A 24,465-nucleotide genomic window follows, 5' to 3' on the forward strand; every position below is an offset into this window, starting at 1 on the left:
CAGAAGCACAAAAGCACATTTTAGTTCATATTCATGACATCTCAAAATAATACAGATAATAACACTTAGATGTTTTTAAGATTATCTTAAGTACTAAAGAAGAATTTTTGGTATGTACAAAGCTAGTGTATGAAAATATAGCACTTTAAAGGGATAGTTCACCCAAAAATACAAATTCTGTCATCATTTTCTTACTCTCATGTTGTTACAAACCTGAAGAACACGAAGGAAGATATTTTGAGGAATGTTTGTAACCAAACCTTTAATGAGCCCCATTCACTTCAATAGTAGGAAATAGAATACTATGGAAGTGAATGGGGCTCATTAACAGTTGGGTGGGGCCAAGGGGGCTGGTGCTGCAAATAACCCCTCCACTAACAGATAATCTCACTCCAAACTTTTGGTAAAACTTGAGAGTCCTGTAAACATATTCACTCGGTCCCAACAGAATGTGGATTTAGAGCAAAAAAGAGCAGATGTTTTGGCATGTATGCACATTAAGCACAATACACTTGATGATTAGGCATAAACACTTTTTTATTTGGAAATGGGCCGTTGTTAAGATTCGTGAGGCCCTGAACTAAATGCTTTCCCTATAAGAATTTCCTTAAATATCCATGTCAGCAACATACAAAACTTTATTTTTATCCAGCATTTCAAACAAATTGTGCACTGACTAAATGTAATACATCTTAGTCATTGAGTTTCTTTAGCCCTACACTTGGAATCAGTGGTGGCTGGTGACTGCTCTTCCGAGGGGCGCAAATTCAAAATAAGTGTTCGGAGTGTCGTGTGTTGCTCGTGTTTTCAAAATGTGTGTTTGTTGCGTCATGTGAACCATGTGCATCATGTGTTTTGTCAAAACAAGTGCCTGCTGCACACGCGTCAAAACCTTCATGACCAAAGAGACGCTCACTTTCACAAAATACACGCAAGTCACTCCCTTAACTAAACTCTGATTACGCATGATATTATGCGAGTATCTGGCAAACGCGAGCGTCTCTTTTATCATAAACCCCTTAGACGCGTCTGCAGCAGGCACCCACCTTGACAAAAGACATGATTCACATAGGTTCACCTGACACGCAAAACACACATTTTGAAATTACGAACCCCACACATGACGGGCTACATAAAAATTGTGACGAATTTCGCATCACGGACCCTCGAAAAAAGAAGTCACCGGCCGCCAGTGCTTGGAATGTGCTTCAAAATCATAAAAATGCTATTAAATAAAAAACAACAATTACAATTTCTGGCAGTCTGCTGAAAATATGTACATACAATATAACACAAAATAAAAAATAATCATATTAAATAAAAAAACTTGTCAATTCCTACAAAAAGTGTACAATTCTTCAAGCACAAATTAAGTTTTTGAGCAACCATTAAACATTTGAAGCAGTTAACAGAGCAGCAGCAAACTATTAGCAATACCTCATGGTTTTGTTAAAACAAGCCTCCAACAAACTCCTTCATAACTAATGGATGAAAGCATAGAATGTCAGTTTAACATTACATTTATCTTTAATATTCCAGGATTTGTTTTCTTAAAAATAATTTAATTCTACAAAATCGAACCACATATATAAACAACACAACAATAATTACCATTACTGCTTTGAAATCCAAAATCCTTTTGCCAAAAATCTTTGGTCCAGTTGTGGTTAGCCTATGAACTCCTTCAAAACAACAACAACATACAGTATTTCTCATGATATAAATCTTGAAAGTTAATCAAAAGTTAAAATATCGCACACTTTAAAAATGTTTTGTAAGTAAAGTTAGTGAAAAGTTAAAAAGGTACTTTCATCTAAACAATGTGGTTTAAACAAGTCAAATAAATTATTTAATATATAACTTAATGAATGAACCTTAATGCATTGGGCCATATGAAATATAAAAGTAATGCCAGGTCATGTAGAAATAAGCTAAGATAGTGTCATGGTTCTTGTTGTGCATTGTGGTGCATGCATGTTAAAAGCCTCATTTTTCAAAGCTTGCAATAAATAAAATAGGGATGATACCTGTGTCCATGGTATTTGTGTGGAAAACCACAGAAACTGTCATTAACTATTTTACTCTGATCTTAGATTTCTGCAAGCATAAATATTTTTTTCATTTTTACATAAAAAAGATTATTATTTTTTTGTTTCTTTACAAACTGAAGATCATTTCTGTGTATAGATATTAAGCATGTCTGATGTACAGTGTGGGACTGATCATCTATAGCTGTGTGTTTGTGTGAGTGTGCTTAGTGTCTTTCAGTGTCAGAAGAACTCTGGCGGTCGGGAAAGATGTGCAGCTGGGGATGTTCGATGCCATTGTTGTGGAGATCCTCTTGTTTCTGCAGACCATGAAGTTTATTAACCAATTCTGTGATGAAGACCTAATGAAGATGAGGAAAAGAAGGTTAGGTCAAGTGAGATTATTAAAAAATATATATAAAAAACAGAGTATATGGGCCCTACTTTAACGATCTAAGCGCATTGTCTAAAGCGCACAGCGCAACGTCTAAATGGGCGTGTCCGAATCCACTTTTGCTAATTTAACGACGGGAAAAATGGTTTGTGCGCCGAGCGCATGGTCGAAAAGGGTTGGTCCTATTGTAATGGGAGTATTTTGGGCGTAACGTGCAGTAAACCAATGAGAGTCTCAGCTCTCATCCCCTTTAAAAGCAAGTTGCGCTGGCGCTATGTCTAATCCCTATTTAGATGACGAACTTAACTGAAAAACTAAGCGGAGGAAGAAGATCCCCAGTTTAAGATTAATGTTAAATAATTGTGTTGTTTTTCACTTGTATTGAAATTGTTTTTTTTTTTTTATTAAAACCCGTTTTCATTTAGTCATGGAAGTGAAAAAGCAGGCTTTTAATTGCTTTAAATGTATGGCTATCCAATATCATCAAAAAATTATTTACAAGTATGTAAGAAAAGGTTTGTACTCTAAAAATACTTTATTTGTAACAAACAGGAGATAAAGAATTTACAAACGGCTCTCCTCACGTTTCAGCACTTTGGACAGCGTTTTTTTAGCAAAGAGTTTTTTTTAAGCATTACTTAAAATTGTTTCTCATCTCACCATATCCGCAGGTACAGAGTCATCATATACAATAAATCTGTGAGGTAGCATTAAAAAAAACATTTAAAACAGATGCATTTGTTTAAAGCAAAGCATTTATTTACTTACCAGGCTGCAGGTGAAGCAGCTCTTTGCGCCTTCTAACGTCTCATAATTAGTCCTCATTTATGTCCAAGAGACTCAATAATAATCTTTTACATTCAATCCTTTAATCTTTCATATTTAAAAGCGTTTTTGTGCTGCTGCGCATTCATGTACTTTGTGATAAGCAAACCCGCGTTGTCCTACCGTTTATAGGCGCATATTACTAATGCGCTCTTTAAATAACATAAAACACATTGCGCCATTGACTTTAGACTTTAGACCAGGTTTTTGTTGGTCAATGGCGTAGTCTATTTTAGTTGCCTCAAAATAGCAACGTGCCAACAATGCGCCTGAACACACCTCGTTTTCAGACCAGAACGCCCATGGGTGCAAAAGGGGGCGCAAATGCATTTGCTATTTAAACAACGCGGCGCTAAACGTGAAAATTAGGGTGGAAACTAGCGGAAGACACTTGCGTCGCGCATTGCGCCCGGTGTAAGATAGAGCCCTATATAATTAGATAACCTGTTGTGACCGTTTGAAAAAGGATTCACCCATTTCTACACCTAGCCTGCACCTAACCCAGCATTTGCACCAATATACCAAAAAGTGAAGGTCCTTTCCCGATCAGGGGGTCAGGGCCCACAGGGGGGCCTCAGCAGATTTCCAAGGGGGCCTCAAGATGACTTAAAATTATTCAAATTTGATAAAACAAGCATTAAAATATGCTAAAACAAGTAAAAATAAAGATGTTTCTTATTTTTTGGCCATTTTATAAATTAATATGATGTACATCTGTCTAGTTATTCCAAGTTCTATTTAATTTTAAAAATGGGTGATAGGGGCCTTCAAATATTGTTGTGGGCAACTAGGGGGCCTTGAAGTGAAAAAGGTTGGGAACCACTGCTCTACTGTATGAAGAGTACGAAATGAATCCACCTATGTAGCACTTCCAAAGCTTGACTAACGGGGGTAGCACAGAAGTGTTATACACAGTATCATTTGCATGCTTGCCATAAATTCAGCGAGGTATTTGGACAAAAAATAATACATGAAAAACTGACAATTTACCAACACTGTTAATCAATATTTCCTGTGTCAAGAAAATGACTCTGTCTACAGCAGTGGTTCTCAAACTGGGGGCATGAGATGGTGCCAGGGAGGATGATTAATATATCATAAATTCTTTGTAATTAAACCTGAGAAAAATAAGGCTACTAACACATTGTATCATTTAGTACGTTTTGTTTAAATCAAATTCGAAGTTTGAGATTGTTTTATGTTTTTTGTTTTTTTGAGGGGGGGATGAGAACCACTGATCTACCATAAATCCAAACACTGTTATCATGTTGTTTGTCTTGTGTAGGAAATAGCATGTGTATACGATAACAGTTCACCTTTGTTTAAAATGAGAAGTCACAAAAGAAGTATGCTATCTTACCTCTGTGTTGTTACTGCAGGAATGCAAAATGTCCTAAAAGACCAACAAGAAATAGATTAACAAACAAAATACACAGTAACACTGTGATTTACAGTAAAACATTATGTGATATGAACCTTAAGTTTCTGTGTTCTCTCCGCATCACTCTGAAGATCAAGTAGTTCATCAATGTTCACCTCCTCTGGCATCTCCTCCTCCTGTGAGAGAAGACACAGTTACACATCACAAAATAGTTGTAAATGTATAACATATGGTCTCCAACATGATGCCCACGAAAGCACTACTAATAGTCTTAATTTTAAAGGGGCCATGGCACAATACTTTTTTAAGATGTCAAATAAATCTTTGGTGTCCCCAGAGCACATATGTGAAGTTTTAACTTTAAGATACCATATAAATAATTTATTATAGCATGTTAAAATTGCCACTTTGTAGGTGTGTGCAAAAATGTGCCGTTTTGGGTGTGTCCTTTTAAATACAAATGAGCTGATGAAATTCAAACGCTGATCACAATAATGGTGGTTTGTTGCAATTAAAACTCAATTGTGCTTTTCTCTGCACTAAATGGCAGTGCTGTGGTTGGATTGTGCAGATTAAGGGGCGGGATTATTATAATAAGAGCTCCTTATGACATCATAAGGAGAGCCAAATTTCAAGAACCTATTTTTTCATGTGCTTGCAGAGAATGGTTTACCAAAACTAAGTTACTGGGTTGATCTTTTTCACATTTTCTAGGTTGATAGAAGCACTGGGGACCCAATCATAGCAATTAAACATGAAAAAAGTCAGATTTTCATGCGATGGCCTCTTTAATATTTATTTATTTCTATTTTTATATATTATTTGGCCGGAGGACCGGAAAGTACAAGGAAGAGAGAGGGGTATGGGATCGGCAAATAACCACGAGCTGGGAATCGAAACTCGGGTTGCCGAAAGTGCGAAATCACCACCTGTCGGAGCGCTGCCCACTACACCTAATATTTATTTATTACATATTTATTTTTTATTTTAGCTTGGCTTATTTATGTTAACATTTTAAACTAATAATAAAACATATGAACTAGTAAAATAAAATAAAATCAACGAGTAAAACAAAAAAGTTTTGAGTAGACTAACTCAAAAATGTAACCCTTGCTCTTGCTCACAAAAAGGTGGGAGACCCCTGGGCTATATCAATACAGATGAGATCTTGACGTGAATGTCACATGCAAAATATTAAAAAAGAAATATAATTTTTTTATAAAAAGACTCAGCAATGATATCTAGTTTTAGTATGTTATATTTTAGGAGAAAGAAATATTGTAGTGATCACACTTCATCCTCATATTCTGCTATGACCAGACCATATGCATATTACACTTTTGTTTTGAATGTATCCAAATTATTTTTTTGAAAAAAAAATGCTAATTTCCAGGTAACTTTCCCAATAAATATATGATCTCTTCATAGCTACCTACAATTTAGCAAGCTTTCTTTTTGTTTCTAAATATGTATTCAGTGCCTTTTGTTTTGATGTTTCACTAAAGTTTGCATGACATCTAATGCATTATTTCATATTTTGTGAACACTTACTTTAGAAATCCAGTGTAGACAGCCAAGGTTTAAAAGTCATACACTATCTCAGAGTTCTTATCTTATCAATGCTAAAATCTAAGCATTGGTTTCTTACTTTACATAATCTGTCAATCTAAGCCACTGTCACTAATACATTGTGTTGTTATATTAGTATAAAATATCTCCCTTCTCAAATACACAAAGCCAGACTGGCTTCCCATGTAAATTCAAATCATTCCTATTGATTTATATTTAATGCGCATATTAACACATCTCATTTCACCTTGCACGGGTGCTTACAGAATCAAAGCTCTAAAATGCTGCCTACGGGGTCAACATTCCAAGGCATGAAGACACAGGCTTACACAGGGAATGTTATTGGTCGAGCCTGGTCGAGTTCAAAAAATAAAATGGCGGACAAGAGGGTCAAGTGGCTGGAGCACAAATTTAGTGTAAATAAAGTTATATTTTACCTTTTAATTGCATTTCTAGTGATAAGCTAGTATTGTAATTTTTAAATATGGGCTAAGTTTTCACAAAGGCGCGCTCTGTTTATATTTCAATCAGAATTTCATTAGGCTGTGAAGTCTGTCCTAGAGAGTTTCTCAGACCTCCGAAGACATTGAGGCAACAAGTCAGCTGCTTAACCTTTAGGATGCAGCCGTTGTCTTAGACGACAACATGTTTGTCCTGTAACGGCTACCATATGAGTTTTGAAATTGAGGGGTCAGCTGTTGGTTGCAATGCTGCTAAAATTTACACACACCACCTTTAAAGCAAATAGGCCAGGTACACCACTATTTTATCTAAATGACCATATCATTTATGTGGCAATTCTGTTTTGTAATTCTTATCACTTGTTGCCTGACTTTAAATAGGTATCAGAATGAAAAACATTAGGTAAGAGCTGGTCAAGCGGGATGCTTGTGTTTATTGATAAGGTTACAGAGAGCTACAGGGGACAGGATTGGCGTGGGAGGACTTCTAAAAAAAATCTAAAACTAACACATCATTGAAAGGTCACTCAGAGTAAGATCCAAGCAGAACGCTCAACTGGGGCTTCAGTGACCTTTCTTTTAACTCCAAATGCCACTAAAAACTTCTGAAACAAATATGCCCCTCTCATACACTAAACATAGCAACCTTTCTGTAATTGTGTGTCACTGAATTTCCTTTAGATTTGAGGCAAAGTTTTAAAAACTTACAGCATAAAATCACAAGAAAAGCACACTATTATTTTATCATCGATGCCAATGAGAAAGTGCATTTCAGGTCATGCATACAGAAAAAATATCTGTAACGATTCTGCTGTTCACAAACCGTTCTCAGTGGTCACTGTTCATATCCACCTGTTTTTTGACGTAAATGTGGGCACCACCATCTTTGAGCTTTTTTGTTTATGACTTCCGGTGAGCCACTAAAGCTAATGGTGGTCTATTGCGATGGACACCAGTGTGCCGTTTTGACTGGCTGTTTAATGTTTATTATGAAATACAAGAAGACGGACATCATTTGTGCAGTTAGGGGTTGCTGTAATTGCTAATACAAACGCAGTAAATCTCTACAAAACTTTTGTTTTAACCATAATCCATGCACAAGAACTGAATGTGTATGTGGCGCACATGCACTCATGATCTGTATCCACACATCCATCCAGTAAAACCTTTCATAGAAACTACCAGTAAACAATAAATACAATAATTGTTCAAAAACAACTAATATTATGCTGATAAAAATATGCTGATTTAGCTGATTTATTTATTCTGCTACTAAATATTATTACAAAAATGTGAGTACAGAATACATACGACATAATCTGCTTAGTTAATGTTTATAGTAGTTCATAATGTGTTTGCATGTACTTTTGTTATTTTTAAATGAAAAAGCAAATACTTTAAAAAGTAAGCCAATAATTTCATGTCTCCACCTAGTGCGTAAGAAACGATGTAATAATATTTTCATAAAACGAAAACAATACTCAATACATGGAATAGTTTAATATGTTTATTATGGTTTGTTCAAATAACTTACAATGTGTTGAATGAGAAAGATAATGCTGACTGTGTCGAACTGCATAAAGCTCGACGTGTCGCCATAAACAAGTCCATAAAAAAATTCCATTTAAATAAAACCTCACACATAAAACCTCATGTCTCTGTGCTTTTATATTTGTGCATTGAAGACTCCAAGTCACCTCCAATCAACAACACGAAATGATTAAATATATCTTCATATATCAAGCCACTTCTTAATTTCATCCTCACACTGGTTCATACATGGCAGGTGTAGTCAATATTAACTGTTTAAATCATGTTTTATGCGTGCCTTCACTACACTGTTCATACCAGCTGGCTATTGAACTGGAAGTCTCGCACCGGAATACGTCACATCACTTACTTCCCCGTTCGAGAAAAAGGTGGGTAGGCCTACAGTGATTAGACTAAAATAAATGTCCAAACTAAAAACAACTTGCACTGACATATCTAAAAATACATCAGTGCCCTCTGTTTTGCCTCAAAATGCACATAACTAATGTTTTTAGTAAGACATGTTTGTTAAAACTAGTTATATTTCATAATTAAACCAAGGCCTAGTCCTGGTTTAAGCTAATCCCTGTCCGGGGAACCACACCTTTATGTCTCCAGACATTGCTTCTCCTAAAAAACATAACTTCTTTTACATTGTACTGTAAGCAGTAGGGCAAGTGAATCACTCAAAGTGTTTCAACATCAGTCAATCCCCCAGTGGTCTGATTCAGTCCCTATTAATTCCAGGCCAGTAGTTACTGGGTAAATGAGTTTTTTCTACCTGCTGTTTTTGGCACGGGCTGTTTATTTTTCTGAGTTTCCATGCCTTATTTACAGCTGTATCTAAGCTGTCATTAGTAGTGCTTGTAAAGGCAAGCATCACTATTACCATTGTCCACACTCAATATTAGCAAACTAAACAAGCCCCAATACTATATGTAAACATATAAACAGACATACTGTACAGACGGTTTCATCGGATGCACGTGATGTGACACGATGCGCATCTGCTCCGAACTTTACTTCTGGATTCATTTTTTTTTTATGGTCTGACTAGTTGCTAAACTGAACCCTTGAACAAATACCTCGTCGAAAATAACAAAAGTTTTGGTTTCCTAGATAATCTATGTGTTGTTTATTTTGCTTGTTATATAAATAAACTTTGTTTAAAGTACTTTGTTGTTATTTATTCTATTTTACCGGAAGTTACGTGTTGACCACGAAAGCCACTTGTTTATGCTGAAACCGTCTACATGATCTGACTTTGGCAAAAAAAAAAATCCTGTGGACTTGCATTGAAGGGCCACATATCTACCACTCTGTCTGACTGTTTAAACTTTGGCCAGAAAGTTAAGAAACCACACAGGAATGTTATGGCAACCACCCACGATATACTGGTGCTGTGTTGCCTGTATTTGCACAGGCAAGCTTCACTTGACTTTAAATATTGCATTCAAAGCATTTCATAATGGGACATACTGTGCATGTTGAGCTAGATGCTGTGAACAAACTCTAACAGTGTGATCCTAAGTGCTACTGTACTTTAACAGCCCTCACATCAGCCCTGTCTAAAATGTCAAATCCTTTGTGCATCATCTGTCCTGAGGACTATGTTACTGTGATGTAACAGTGCACTGTCCCACATTAAATGCTTCTGAGATCAACATGGGTTGACATGGTTTAGCAGTGGCATTCCTAACATTTTACGTTTCTTGTGAGAATTAAATAATAATTGTGCACAAACCAACCAATAGTCTCAAAGACCTCTTTACTAGTGACCACGTTAGGACTTAGGTCATCTTTGAAAAATGTAAGATTGACATTCTAAACCGGACCTCAAGTTTGTCTTACATATAATGTCAGACAGCACATAAAAGATGAACAAGCCCTTGGACATCAAGGGACCTTAATCTTGGCTTTTTATTAAGGTTTGATAGAGCCGTGTTGACTAATGGTTCTGTTAAATGGGGCTTGTGATGCGCTGTTGTGCGTGCAGTTGTTATGTGGGATGGGGGTGGAGGGCAGTTTTCAGGTCAGCTTTCTTTGTGCAATACAGTGACATATGGGGTCTTCATTTCCACAAGCCCCATCCCCCTCACTCATAAGAAACACCCCACGAGACAAATATACCATCAATCAATCCAAGGACCAGTAGTGTTAAGAGCAGGCTGTTGTCGGTCTGGCTACCGACAGGAAATGAAGAAGGGGATCTGATTACAGGCTTGGTGGTGGGATCTGTTTCTCTTTAGCGCAAAGATCATAAAGATTAAAAAGATTACTGTCGAGATTTCCAGTTTCAGTGATCATGTCCCATATATAGTGACCAGGAAACCGAACCTTGCATACAATTAGAAGCATAAACATAAGTGGCACAGGTGCGATGTTCAACATTGTCTTATACTTTGATTATAGGTCATTCTCGCACAGTGATGACCGGTGTACACTGCAAGATAGGTGCACTTTGACAAGTCAAATGGCCTAATACATTTTAAAAGCTAATATGCAAAAACAATAGGGTTTAAATACTTTGCATAAAAAAGCAAGAGCTAGTGGGCAGATTTATAGAACAGAGGGTGAGGGTGTTATTGAGAGGGCAGCAAATATACCAACAAGTCTTGATCAGATTAAGCATTTCAAACCAGCACCCAGATCTTTCCCGAAGCTGCTTATGGGAACTGGAACCTCTAAATAAAGTCCCCTCCTCCACCCTAAAATATACAGAGACACAGGAATGTGCATGTCATTTGTTAGTATTTCTGCATATTAGACATGTTTATTTGTCTTGACCATGTCTGGTATTTAAACCTCCCGGGAGAACATGAGTGGGCAGAAGGAGAAAGCAGTTGTAAGTTGACTGATTATTATTTTGATAAAATTATATAATAATTAATTAATTAATTATAAACAACAATAATACAAATCTTAAGAATGTAGCCTATTGTGTGGTAGTAACACAGCTGTGTTTGTTTATATTTTGGTAAAATAATATACGTTATTATTTTTATTTATTATAATTATCTATAAACATAATTTCCTTAACAATACTAATCAGTAAAAAGATGATTTAGCACAGTTACATTTAAACATTTTGATGAGCCCACCTTGTACAACACATCTCTGACACCGGTTCACAGTAAGAAAGGTTCACGCCCTTTAAGAATAAACGTGGGATAGACATTGATTGTGACGTCATAAGGAACGGGAAGAATCTTTAAATCTTACTACTGTACAAAATCCTTTATAACAAATAACTCTATCCAAATTGTCAGTTTTCCCCTATCAGCAAATGAATCTATTGTGGGTCCATATTACCTGCTTAATATTTGAGGCACGTAGCTCTAATAGGGGCACATTACCACGTGTACAGTTGCGCTTTAAAAACTGATTCGGCTACAAAAGACGTTTAATACACAGTACTACACACATTCTTGGCGTTTATTAATAAACTATTATATCATTAACAGTTGATATAACTAGCACAATTTGTAACAGCATAACGTTAGCTTATATCTCCACATTACTGCTGCACCTGCTGGTATAATGAATATTCACAAAACTTAACTTAAAACGAATATACTCTGTCTTTGAAAGTATTTATTTTACTAAGTTTATTCTTAAGAGGACTCACCTTTCCCAGATACAGCTCGTCAAGTCCAGAATCTATCCACTTTTCCACATCTAAGCGCCTCTGGAGTTCCTTTCTGTTATATTTGACGGTGACCCGGGCTTGTCTCTTCTGCACGCTCAGTCCAGCTTCCCTGCTGGATCCTCGGTTCGGCGAATGGATCTTATTGTTATATCGCCTCCCCACCCGATTCGCAGCCATCTCCAGACTGACCTCCGGATGGACTCTTGCATACAAATTGATCAAGAGTCTGGCGGAGTAGGTGCGCTCCTCTGACACGAGGGAGCGCTGATTCCTCTAGAGTGCGCTCCTCCTCTGGGTCCTAGCGCTGCCGAGTTCGTTGCTCACTTTTTACTTTCTGTACAAATTGTATACTTCCTGTGAAAATCAGACTAAAGTCTCAAATCTTATTGTGAGATAAAGAGCATCACAGTTTGATTTCAAGCATTAATTTCACTGTGATTTCAATTGCTGACTTACATTATTCAGTCAATATTAAAAATATCTTTAGTTTATATTTTCACATGTTTTCACATTATCTAGGATGATTTTATGTAAAAACAGTAAACCACAAATAAATACTTCAGCTGGGTTTTCACAGGCAGGGTCACAATTATCTTTAATCTATCTTTAAAGGACAAGTTCGGTATTTTACACTTAAAGCTCTGTTTTCAGATTGTTTATGATGAAATAGAACGGTTTTGACTGAAATTTGGACATATGATGCTGGCCTGAGAATTTTTGGGTGTTTGTTCTATCACCTCCCACCTCTACAATGGGTGTATACGTGCACTGGAACAATCCTTCCTAAAATGGATTAAACTTTTGTTTACAAAGACGAGAAACTCACCGAGTGGTCAGGGGTGTTCACTGATATGCTCACACAAAAATCGCAGCAAAAGATGCTTTCCAACAGGTGTTTTAGCATTCGTTGTAAACTTGTGGACCTATTTTTCCAAACGCCTCACACCCGTATATTCTTCCGTTGAGAGCTTGAATAATAGACACTCCTGTCCAGTTGGTGGCGATAATACGCCTTTGCCAATTGCAAGAATACAAACAACGTTCCAGGCGGCGGAGTAATACCGTACCTCACAGCACATCTAATACAAGTCAATGGAGTTGGACAAAAACTACGATAAAACCTGTTGGAAAGTATCTTTTGCAGCGATTTTTGTGTGAGCATATCAGTGACCACTCGATGAGTTTCACGTCTTTGTAAACGAAAGTTTAATGCATTTTAGGAAGGATTGTTCCAGTGCACGTACACAGCCATTGTAAACGTGGGAGGTGATAGAACAAACACCAGAAAACTCTCGGGCCAGCGTCACACGTCCAAACCTCAGTCAAACCCGTTCTATTTTATCATAAACATCTAAAAACAGGGCTTTAAGTGTAAAATACCGAACTTGTCCTTTAAGAATTAGCATTTTCTCTGAATATTTGATTACTGTGCTGTATTTTTCAATTCAATTTACATTTCCACAATAAATTATCTTAGCTGCAGACATTTTAGGTCTCTATATAGCAAAAGAAATAGGTCTGCATTATTAAATTGCATACAAAGATTTTGAATAGCTAGGTTGGATTGTATGTTTGGTGCGAAATGGGTATGGTAGGGGGTCCAATCTCATTTTCTTTCATAGGGCCCCAAAATTGCTAGCGGCGCCTCTGTGTACAATGATGCATCTCAGTGTCTTACAAGATGCAGTTTATTATGACAGCTTTACATTTCGTGGTATATTTTAAGTTAGGAGCATTATACAACAGTTTATTTTAAGACGTTATTGTAGCATTAAAAAGCACTAAGTCTTAAAGTCCACTCTCGTGCAGTGTTCGAATTCAGGGGGGCTGGGGTGTCCCAGACCTACTATAAGCCTTGAGAAAACCCCTATAAAGCACAAAAATATAAATTAGGGGGGTCCTCTGAATTTTATTAAAATTAAAATGGAAATAAAATTAAAAAGTGAGCATGAATTAAGTGATACTGTCTATTATTTGTCCCAATAAACTAATCCAAAGGATTTCTGTCTGAAATAAATGTAAACCCTCAAGTGCGCCGCATGCTGTTTTCAGGGGGAATTGACAGACGAGTTAATGTCTCTGCGTGTGGATTATTTTCACCTCTCTTTAGTAATCTTTAGAGTTTCAAAGTGTACTCAAAGTATTATTTCACACCAGTGGCGAGGCTACCCACTCAGATTGACGGCTGGTCCACCCAGACAGATTAAGACACTAAATATTTTATTGGGAAGCAGAAGAAATCATGCATAAATGATAATAAATTATGCCCCCTTTACTAATCCTACTAAATGCTTAAATACGCATCATTCAGAAATAAATAACTTTTTATAGAAAGTTTATAATTTGTGTTTCTAAACCTTGCAAATGTTAACATGCAAGCTATTTTAAACAATTTGAGTGCAAGAAGATGTTAAAGTGAGCTGTTTTCTGTGCGCACATACCATGACACAGACGCACACTCATTAGCGTACGTTTCAAAAAGCATGCAAATACAAAATGATCTCGAAATACCACAGTCTTGGCACGTATACTCGTAAAAACAGTCAGTTATGTCTAAAAAAGTGAGTGCAGAGAATTCAGTAAGAAATCAGATGTGTGTGTCAGTGGTTTTAAAGTGGCAGAACCTCAGGGCCCTCAGGACATCTGCTTATGTTTGTGTCAATATATATTAAACAACAGAAAACAATAGGAAAATCACTTCTGTAGCTTTAAAAATATTAATTATATTTAATTTATTGAATAAAGAAGACAGTGTTATTATTGATTTGATTCTATTTCTGTTCCTAAATAGTACTTTTATAGTTTATTTGTAACTTTGTTCTATTTTCATATTCTTATAACTATTCGATCCATGACTAAAAACGTAATGTAATCCATTTAGCCACCATATATTGTAAAATTATGTAATTAATAGGTCCACCTTATTTCAACAAGGTCCACTCAGTTAAAAATTTCTGAAGTATTTTACAATATATAGTGGCTCCCCACTGTAAATTCAAACTAATAAAAGGGGGTAAAAATGATTAGGGTTTGAGTTAAGGGTAATTTGTGGTTTCTTTGAGTAAAACCGTAAAACCAGGATCAGATTGTTGATCCAGGATCACATCTTACTTTGTGAAATCACAGCGACCATATAATGAGGTGGGGGCTTGGTCGTAGGGGAGGCTCAGCTAGGGGACCCCCATAACCAAATTTTCTCTTTAACCCACTGTGGTCAACCAAACCTGCAGTGGGGGCCGGTGACTTCTCTTTCAAATGGGTGCAAATTCAAAATGTGTGTTTAAAGTGTCATGTGTGTTGCTCTTCATGTCAAAATATGTGTTTGTTGCATCATGTGAACCTATGTGCATGCCTGCTGCACACATGTCGAAAGGGTTTATGATAAAAGACACGTTCACGTTCACAAAATACTCGCAAGAGACGAGTATCTTGCAAACGCGAGGGTCTCTTTGATCATAAACCCTTTCGAAGCCTCTGCAGCAGGCATGTATTTTGACATGTCTACCACCATTTGACTGAAGATAGGTGCTGTATATTTTTTAAAGAGTGTAAATTACTTCTGTGATGGATGGATGTGCTTTTATAGCTTAAAAACACTATTCAATTTCATTAGCTGGGTTATTATTTAATATATATTATTATTTTTTTGTAAATTATTGCTTTAACTGAATCTCCAAATTCCACTAAGATTCCACTCTGTAATCTCCTTCATAAATATGACAAAAAAGACATTACATTGTTATAATAATATAAATATAAGAAAACATATTATAGCCTCTTGATCATTGGGCTACTAAAGTAAGTAGGTGTACATGAATGGGTGTTAATTTGACAGCACAGAATACATCAACATCATATATATCTTATATTATGCATCTAAATAAACACAAAACAACATCAAATTTAATGAGTATTCAAGTATATATTTTTTATTTGTGTACATGTAAATTCGTTCAGCAAAAATTCCCACCGTGATAGCTGATCAAAGCGGAAATAAGTGACTCAGGTAAAATGGGTGTAGGCCTAAACTTGTGGGACGAATCGTAGTCAAACAATGACGTAACTTAAGAGGAAGTTGTTTGCAGCATTATTTCCCAGTACTGAGTAACACCTGCCGCGTTCGTATTCTTAGAAGTTTAATAGGTGTTGTCAATATTTCGCTGTTTTAACTAAAGCTGTGTAACAGACCGTCGGTAATAATCGAGTACAGCTGAGAGTATACATATATTCGTGGACAGAAATTGTGAGAATGGCACAGGTGTGGTTTACAGCCTGCGTCGTTGGGTTTCTTTGTTGTTTTTCGCTTCTGAATGCGTGTACATGGGACTCAAACATCGATCTGGAGCAAGGTCTGGACATCAGATCGTTTGACAATGGCGCAGCTTACCTGGCTTACCTGCCGGAGGTCTCCGATGCGGAAGAGTGTATGCAGGCTTGTTGTGATAGAATCGACTGCCAGCTCGCTCTTATCGGGACTCCAGCGGGCGGAAAACCAGAGTGTCGCCTGGTAAACTGCGTTAAAGACGGCAACGACGTCTGCGTCCTGACGCCCAGCACTCAATTCAAGGTTTACCGAAAGACCGCCGATACTGACGCGCAGGGCCAAAACGAGGCTGATGTTCGCACTGCGTTCACAACAGGTAACTATGAGGAAAAAACTATATATATTTTATTTCTACCGTAATAACTTGCTTCTAAACTGACTTCTGCTTCGTCTACTAAAATTATAGATTTATATTGTACGTTTCAAAAATGTTTTAAAGAGGAAGCAAATTCCATTTTATGACAAATAAGCCGTTTTATTGCAGTGACGTAAGTAAAGTAAGTAACTATGGTTACCATATGTAATAGGCCAAATTACCATATGTTAAGGAGGGCTCAACATAAAATATATAAGAATAATAAAATGAATAATACTCTACATTATAAAACATTTTAAAGTCTTTAAATAGATAAAAAATGACAGCGAAAACCTCTTTTGAAACCCTTCCCCTATATCTGTCATGCAATAGTCATGTATTTCAATGCCTGACCAACCTGTATTCCAGGTTTTACAACTTAGTACTGTAAACAAAGGTCTTTTTATTCAAGATGGATGGCTTAGTTACTTTTCCATACAGTACATTGATAACCTGTCAAATTTGTTAGATGCTTTGACCACTGTAGGCCTATTTGTGAAGAAGCAAAAAATGTAACATCACAACTTTTCTTTCCCTGGTCTAAATTACAGTTCAATGCATGTAAACTATTTTGAGACAATTTCTTCTGTGCTATAGATGACTGCCGTCTCACAAGTGTGGTGGGAAACTGCCGTGCCTCCTTCCCACGTTACTATTATGACGTCACCAATCAGACCTGCAAACCGTTCATCTATGGTGGATGTGGGGGAAACAATAATAACTTTGATACCCAGGAGGCTTGCCAGACGGCTTGCAATGGAGTGACAGGTACACATCACAGCCTATATTTTGTGCTTGAGCACTTGCATTACATTTTCCTTGGTGCAATTAAGATTTACAACATTTTCCCCTGGTTTTACAGACAAGGGTTAAAGGTAGTCCTAGACTAAAACACATGTTGGAGCTGTCTTAACTGAAAATAACTTGCACTGACAGACCTTAAAGTATTCCAGTGCCATATAGATTTGTCTCAAGATACACAACAGTAACATCTTTTTAATGCATGTTTATAAAAGGTGCTTAAATGTTTTAAAGGGGACATATCATGAAAATCAGATTTTTTGTTTAAGTGCTATAATTTGGTCCCCAGTGCTTCTAGCAGCTTATAAAATGTGAAAAAGATCAACCCAGTAACTTAATTTTGGTAAACCATTCTCTGCAAGCATGTGAAAAAATAGGTAATTGAAATTTGGCCCTCTTTGTGATGTCAAAAATGGATAATACCGCCCTTTAATCTGCACTATCCAACCACGGCTTTGCCATTTAGTGCAGAGATCAACTCATTTGCATTTAAATGGACGCACCCAAAGCGGCACATTTTTGCTCACACCTATAAAGTATATGTGGGCTATTTTGAGCTAAAACTTCACATATGTACCCTGGGGACACCAAAGAGTAATTTTTTTGTATTTGAAAAAAGTCCTGTGAAATGTCCCCTTTAATTAAAAGGTCTAGTCCTGACTTTAGGTAAGCCTTGTCATTGAAACCAGGCCCTTGAGGTTTAAACCTTTTACAACACAAAGCCACTCTCTCCTCAGCTGTAATCTATGTAAATATTAAACATCCTACCCATGTTAAATTTACCAAATATAATGTATTTAAAAGCTGCATTATCTTTTGTTTTTTTAAGCTGAAGCTTTTTGCTGTCTTTGAAGTTTTGTCTTGAATACAAAAGGATTGTCATTGTTTGGGCAACACATTTGAGAGGCCTGAATGTTTCGTAATTCTATACAAACAAGGTGCTAAAACAGTGAAGCTATCCTCCAGAGTAAGGTGTGGTTATAAGTAAGGTTTTGTTTATTAAACACACCCGCCGTACAGCAGGATCCAAAGAATCGAAATACCAGAGCTGTTTTTTAATCTTTATTGTCAACACTAGTGAGTCATAACTAAAATGGAGTGGACTAGAATATTTTCATACTTATAATATTAATAATACAAGCTATGTGTCAGCAGCCTATATATGAGGAATGCGGTGAAATGAATGCAAATGAATAAACAAATTTTATACGTGATGACACTTAGTTGGAATTTGCATCTCTGATGTTTCCATCGGCTTCCTGTCACACTGAAGACCCAGAAAAAAATGCTGATTAATTCAGTATATTTAACCCTCCTGTTATGTTTAAATTTTAGCAACACTTTTGATGTTTGGGGTCAAAAAATTGACCCGCAAATAGTTAAATATATTCTAAATAACTTCAAATTTAAAATACAATTGTAGGAAAAAACATGGCCTTTGTATTTTTTATATACATAGATTGTTTATTTGAAAAGGACACTCCACTTTTTTTGAAAATATGCTCATTTTCCAGCTCCCAGAGAGATTTTTACAGTTTTGGAATCCCTTCAGCCGATCTCTGCTATTAAAAGTTAGGGACTACTTTCAGGCGCTGCGTAATATCATTGCGCCTGTTGCAGCCATGGTACGACAGCAAGGTCCTTGCTTATTACGCCAGAATGAGAGTATAGTTCCTAGCCATATCTGCCTAGAAAATCACAACTTTTAATTAATTTTAATAGTCGGTTTTAGTAAACGATGTAACTACAGGAGAGTCAAGTTTTAAATAGGAAAAATAACGAAACTCTGGTTATTTTTTAGTGCGATGTTAATGGTCTAATCAGATTCAATGCAACAGATTGTGCTAAGCTATGCTAAAAGTGGTAGAGCCAGACCCGGAGATCAGCTGAATGTATTCCAAAATAGTAAAAATCAAATGTTTAACTCTAGGGGAGCTGGAAAATGAGCATAGAGTCTCTTTAAATAAACAATTTATGTATATAAAAAATAAAAAGGTTATGTTTTTTTCCTTTTAATAGATTCATTTCTATGAAAGCATATCTTTTGTAGCACATACATTTTGTGTATATTTAGTAAAAAAAAGAAATGAAAAAAATATATAACATTTATTTTATTTGAGAACAGTTTTACCAGTTTTTCACAAATTACTAGTAAAAAAACACTCATTAGATCAGTTTTACAGGAACACTGTGTGTGCCGTATGTATATTTATATACTTGGCAGACACTTTTATTCAAAGTGACCAAAAGTAACTTTAAGTCAAAAAGTATCAAGGAAAAGTCAAAAAGTAAGTTTAAATAGGAGCGGAGGGTTAAAAATCCTATCTATTTTATCTTAGAAGAATTGCTATTGCATTTTCCCTACATAGAGCAATTTAGTTTGTGAGCTTTTTGTATGTGTCAATGAGAACACAAGCTTAGAGAGGGACATCAAAATATGATCCTAGGAAAACTATAGAGCCTCTCAATAAGATCAGGCTCCAATCCAGTACCCACACTGTGGTCTGTGGTTGGCTATGTGCTTGGAATGGTCATTCTGTTGGTTTATGTCTTTCTATATTTGAATGGTGTTGAGTTGCATTTCACTATATGGCCTTAGTCAGTCAGGTAGCTTGACATATAATAAGTTCTCAAAGCAAACATTTACAGTAAGAAGTCCTACTTTTATAATCTGAATAAAGCGATTTTGATAAAGAAATATTTAGAGTTTTCTATGGGTGGATAATCGAGTAATAGATCAAGAATAATGAAAGCAGTCTTATTCAGATTAAAGTTAAATCTCTTTAAGCATAATGAAGAATGCGGTTGTGGGTTGTTGAATAACCGGTCGAGTGACCTCTGTGAAGGTAGATTACCTGTCCATGTGACGAGCACACAAAGTTTGTTTTTCTTCTCTCTCTCTTTTGAAAGAACAATCTATTTTTGTGATAAAGGGAAAGGGTGAGATTTTTTGTTGTTGTTTGCAGCTGCTTCCAATCACAAGACATAAAATCCTATTAATGTAACTTATGTTACAGTTGCCACATAGACTTATGTGTGGGCTTGTAACGTGTAAATCCATGTCCATGACAATTACTTTACAATTTTCAGTTACAGTTGACTGGTGTGTGTGATATGGTGTATATATATTACTAAATACAGGCAGGTGCTAATCTGTGCTTTTTATTGAATTACAGAAATGTTTTTTTTTTCTTTGATTTCTCTTTAGGTACTGTGCTCAGTGACTCTCATGCTGTGTCTCAACGCAGTAGAATGTCCGCCCCTGAAGATATGAATGGTAAGTAACATCTTACCTCGAGTCAAACTGAGGCCAGGCCACAGAAATATGTAATGCACGCTTATGAAACAGATAGCAGGTCATCTTATTAATACAATTAATATTCAATGATATATATGATTGTTTAAATGACATGACTTTGCCTTTCCTCATGTTACTACAAACATGCTGACTTTTATGATTATAAAAGAGAAGTAGTCTTTATTACAAGGAAGTAAAATGATTTAAAAGTCACATGGCACACAGGGTTTCTGCTCATCTCTTGTTAATCTTCATTACTTACAGAGTAGTATTGCATCCTTCATATATCTAAGTCTTTAGTTTTATCAGATTTATAAAAGACAAATCAGCTGTACTGCTACTTTCCCAGAAAAAAATAAGTGTACCATGGTGTACCGTAAGTGGAGCGAGTCACAAGCAACACGCACAAAACATTAGCCCACTATCTCTAGATAACTTCAGATTCACTACATGATCATATTGTTTACATAAAATGCACTTACGCGCTGATTGCCAACAAACACAGACATTTGATGCGGTTTTACTTACCGCCTGCGACTCATGACTTATTTGGGACCGCCCCATTTCAACGTTAAACAAACACATGCACAACTTCTCTGCAACTTGGGATACACAAACTATATCCATTGTTTCCATAATGCTGGGTTCATTGGAAAGCTGAACAAGCTAAAATTTCCCCCACAAACAAAAACACTTCTCTGTTGACGTTGATTTTGTGTCAGCTTTTGGTTTGTGTGTGCGTGCACTGTTCCGTATAAGTACTTCCACTGTACTTCCTGCATTGAAATTGCCCATAAAAGAAATAAAGCAAGATTGTTACGTATGAATCGCTCTTTTTTATTTTTTTTATTTTTTTTATTTTTCAGAAAATTGTACGAACCATGGTGTGCATTCGGCACAAAAATACTTATTTATTTAGCGTAAGGAATCCAACTCCTAAACAGTGGTAATAAGTTTGAATGCATGAAATTGCTTTAGACCCCTCCATTAAAAATGTGATTTTTTTTGTCCGTTTTTTTCTACAAGGCTGCTTTTATGCTTTTTTTTGCCCTTATTTCATCCCACATCTTGACATATTTTGGCTTTGAAAAAATCTCCTCCCCGTCGGCACATGCATAATGCAAAAAGTTGTACCATGCAAATGTCTATATGGAATTTAAAACTTTAATATTTTGTATTTTTCTTCTCAGCTGATGAGCCCAAGGCTCTTCCTGAGATGACGTATGAGGACTTTCAAGGTATTTCAACCCTTTTTTGGATTAGTTTGTAATGGTTTTGTCCTAATCCTTTTCTGACCACACCTTTAAGCGTTGTACAGTTACACAGCTTCTAATGTTTTCTCTCTCTTACACCAGAGAAATGTCTGGCCGTTGCGAAGACCGGGTACTGCAGAGCCTCCATCAGGCGCTACTTCTACAACAATGGCACCTGTGAGCCATTTACCTATGGAGGCTGCAGGGGCAACATGAACAACTATGAAACAGAGGAGGAGTGCATGACAACCTGCACAGGTACTGTTGTGGTGATGTCATTTTCTGATCATCCACCATTCCCAAACCACTTCTGTTTTATATATGAATCGTCATACTGTATGTCATCAAGTAATATATATTACTGTATATCACTGCCAAAAGGTTAATCACACCAATTTATTTACTTGTGTATCATTTAATTCATGTTATAAACATTAAAAGAAGTATGTAATTTAAGGTATACAGTCATTGAGGATATATGTTGCCATTGCTCATGCAGTGCTCTATCAGATGAGCTAGAGGAACACAAACTCAGCCCATAATACAAATTGACAATCTAGCGGCAATCTGTTTAAAAGTTTTATATATTTCAACTGTATGTATGTTTGCATTCCAGTGAAGATCATTTCCAGAAATGAGATGCCACTTGTCACTCCCAGTGCCCCTAACAGCTACCAAGGTAAAATAACAAGGTGTCACAAATACAATTAGCTGACGTTTTGGTCAGTTGTGATTGGACAATTATCACCAAAACGTTCAATGCTAATACAACTTTTTGTTGACCTAACATTTGTAACCACTTTTACAGAAGCCTGTCTCGCACCATCTGACTCCGGTCCATGCCGTGCAGCCTTCTCTAGGTTTTACTTTGAGCCTAGCACCCATTCCTGTCAGCCCTTCCTGTACGGAGGCTGCCAGGGCAACCAAAATCGCTACAACACTGAGGAAGAGTGCATGTCAGCTTGTACTGGGAATGATGGTAAGATATGACAGATATCCTGTTTTGCATTCCGATGAATCTACTATGTGAATGTATTTAATTTGGTGCACTTGTTTTCTATAGGGCGATTTGATGGGCATGGACATGGCCATGGACGTGGTCGTTGGTCTCCAGGTAAGTCGACTTTGTGTCAAATTTGTATGAATGTAAAATACATTTACATTTTCTTACATTGCTAGCTTTAGCACTGAATCTATAGTGGTACATTTTTAAAAAATCAGATCAGACATGAATGACACCTCATATCACTTACTGAAAGATGTGTGTTGTTATATATATCACAGACATGCCTAACACATTTATGTCTCATTTCCAGCCTTCTTCCTAGTGGCCACCCTGGCCATCATGTCTGCCCTCCTGCTGGTGGGTTTGGTCCTGATCGCAGTGCGTAGGAACAACAGAAGATTCCAGAGGTTGGATGATAAGGAGGAGTTACTGCCATCAGAGGAGTGGTCTGTTGACCAGTCATCCAAAACGGTGTCAACCTAAAGATGATCTGAGCTGCTTTATTGAATAGTACTAATATCCATCTAATGACACTCCAAGTCAGCCTTAAAACTAATGGGAATTTAACTAAAGCAGGATATGTTGCACTAACTTTGGGTGAATTGGTTTGAAAAAACAAAAACTTCTCTGTTACCTTCTTTTTCACCTCAAATACTTCTTCATATAGAGTTTAAGTAAACACTGTCAGAAGTCTATTTAATGTGAAACAGCTTTTTATATTGAAACCTAAATGAATAATGAAGGGTTTTTCCTTAAGCATTTTCATGAATGTAAACATATCTACATGTCAGGTATAATTTTAGCTATAAATGTAATGTTTTATGGGCTTATAATCCTCATGCCTCATTTTAAGTACATCAGTCTTCAACAGGCCATGAGAGATAATGACACAAAATGAATTAAGTCAAAACAATAATTTTTAATTTGAATATCATTTAAATGTGGTACATTTGTAGTAATCTTAAACTAAGGATTTTTTCATACGGTTAAATATATATAGAGCACCACAGACGTAAATGAAATAAAACTAACAAACAAATTCAGGACAAATCTCATGTCCTCCTGATGTGGCAACTGTAAAGATTTTTGATTATTCTACTGATAAACTTATTAATATACTGTAACTGTGATTTATTCATATCAGACTGTCATTCAGGTTAGAATGGGACCTGCCAGGAAAATGTATTTTAAAAACTTTTAACAATAAAGATTTTAATCTGTTTAAATTGTTTGTAATGTACTTATTTGTTTTTAGCAGGTGAAGAGATTATATTAAAATATATATTATAATAGTTGTCCAAAAGAGCATCAAAATCTAATTTTAAGGTTTAAATGTCTGCTATTAGCCTATCATACATATCAGGCTGGGGTAGGTTGTCAGGTTTTGTATAATTTGTAATTTTATGCAATTTCTTTAGAACTTCTAATGGCAAAACCAATGCTTATTTTTCATTATTACAGCGCTCTAAAATGGTTGATTCTGATTGGCCAGTGGCGATATTCCAAGGTTTGTTATTCAGAGATAACGCCTGAAACTAATAACACATTGTTGCAAATAATTTTGACAGGCACAGTTTCATATACACAAAAAT

At 36.2% G+C, this 24,465-nt stretch overlaps 2 protein-coding genes across 2 annotated transcripts; one reads left to right on the forward strand and one right to left on the reverse strand.

Annotated features, from left to right (window-relative positions):
- Positions 1-1,349: 1,349 nt before the first annotated feature.
- ppp1r14ab (protein phosphatase 1, regulatory (inhibitor) subunit 14Ab) lies at positions 1,350-12,156 on the reverse strand. The gene is made up of 4 exons (XM_055196323.2): positions 11,816-12,156; positions 4,723-4,803; positions 4,607-4,639; positions 1,350-2,389 (listed from the first exon to the last, which is right to left on the reverse strand). The coding sequence occupies exons 1-4, from the start codon at positions 12,011-12,013 to the stop codon at positions 2,255-2,257; spliced, it is 447 nt and encodes a 148-aa protein (XP_055052298.1). The 5' UTR covers positions 12,014-12,156; the 3' UTR covers positions 1,350-2,254.
- Positions 12,157-15,901: 3,745 nt separating this feature from the next.
- Positions 15,902-24,099, forward strand: spint2 (serine peptidase inhibitor, Kunitz type, 2). Its single transcript, XM_055196324.2, has 9 exons — positions 15,902-16,476; positions 17,113-17,283; positions 20,525-20,593; positions 21,805-21,852; positions 21,970-22,125; positions 22,484-22,546; positions 22,676-22,846; positions 22,931-22,981; positions 23,184-24,099. Exons 1-9 carry the CDS (start codon positions 16,086-16,088, stop codon positions 23,354-23,356), a joined length of 1,293 nt encoding a protein of 430 aa, XP_055052299.2. The 5' UTR covers positions 15,902-16,085; the 3' UTR covers positions 23,357-24,099.
- Positions 24,100-24,465: the final 366 nt, after the last annotated feature.

The sequence above is a fragment of the Misgurnus anguillicaudatus genome, chromosome 24 (genome assembly GCF_027580225.2).
Source record: "Misgurnus anguillicaudatus chromosome 24, ASM2758022v2, whole genome shotgun sequence".
Classification (NCBI taxonomy): Eukaryota; Metazoa; Chordata; class Actinopteri; order Cypriniformes; family Cobitidae; genus Misgurnus; species Misgurnus anguillicaudatus.

Excerpts from the sequence above, each read along its gene's own strand:
- spint2 (XM_055196324.2), top strand. The coding sequence starts at position 16,086 with ATGGCACAGGTGTGGTTTACAGCCTGCGTCGTTGGGTTTCTTTGTTGT. Across the intron at positions 16,477-17,112 it reads TCGCACTGCGTTCACAACAG|ATGACTGCCGTCTCACAAGT; the intron begins GTAACTATGAGG and ends TCTGTGCTATAG. Across the intron at positions 22,982-23,183 it reads ACGTGGTCGTTGGTCTCCAG|CCTTCTTCCTAGTGGCCACC; the intron begins GTAAGTCGACTT and ends TCTCATTTCCAG.
- ppp1r14ab (XM_055196323.2), bottom strand. The coding sequence starts at position 12,013 with ATGGCTGCGAATCGGGTGGGGAGGCGATATAACAATAAGATCCATTCG. Across the intron at positions 4,640-4,722 it reads AGAGAACACAGAAACTTAAG|GACATTTTGCATTCCTGCAG; the intron begins GTTCATATCACA and ends TTGGTCTTTTAG. Across the intron at positions 2,390-4,606 it reads CCTGCAGTAACAACACAGAG|GTCTTCATCACAGAATTGGT; the intron begins GTAAGATAGCAT and ends CATCTTCATTAG.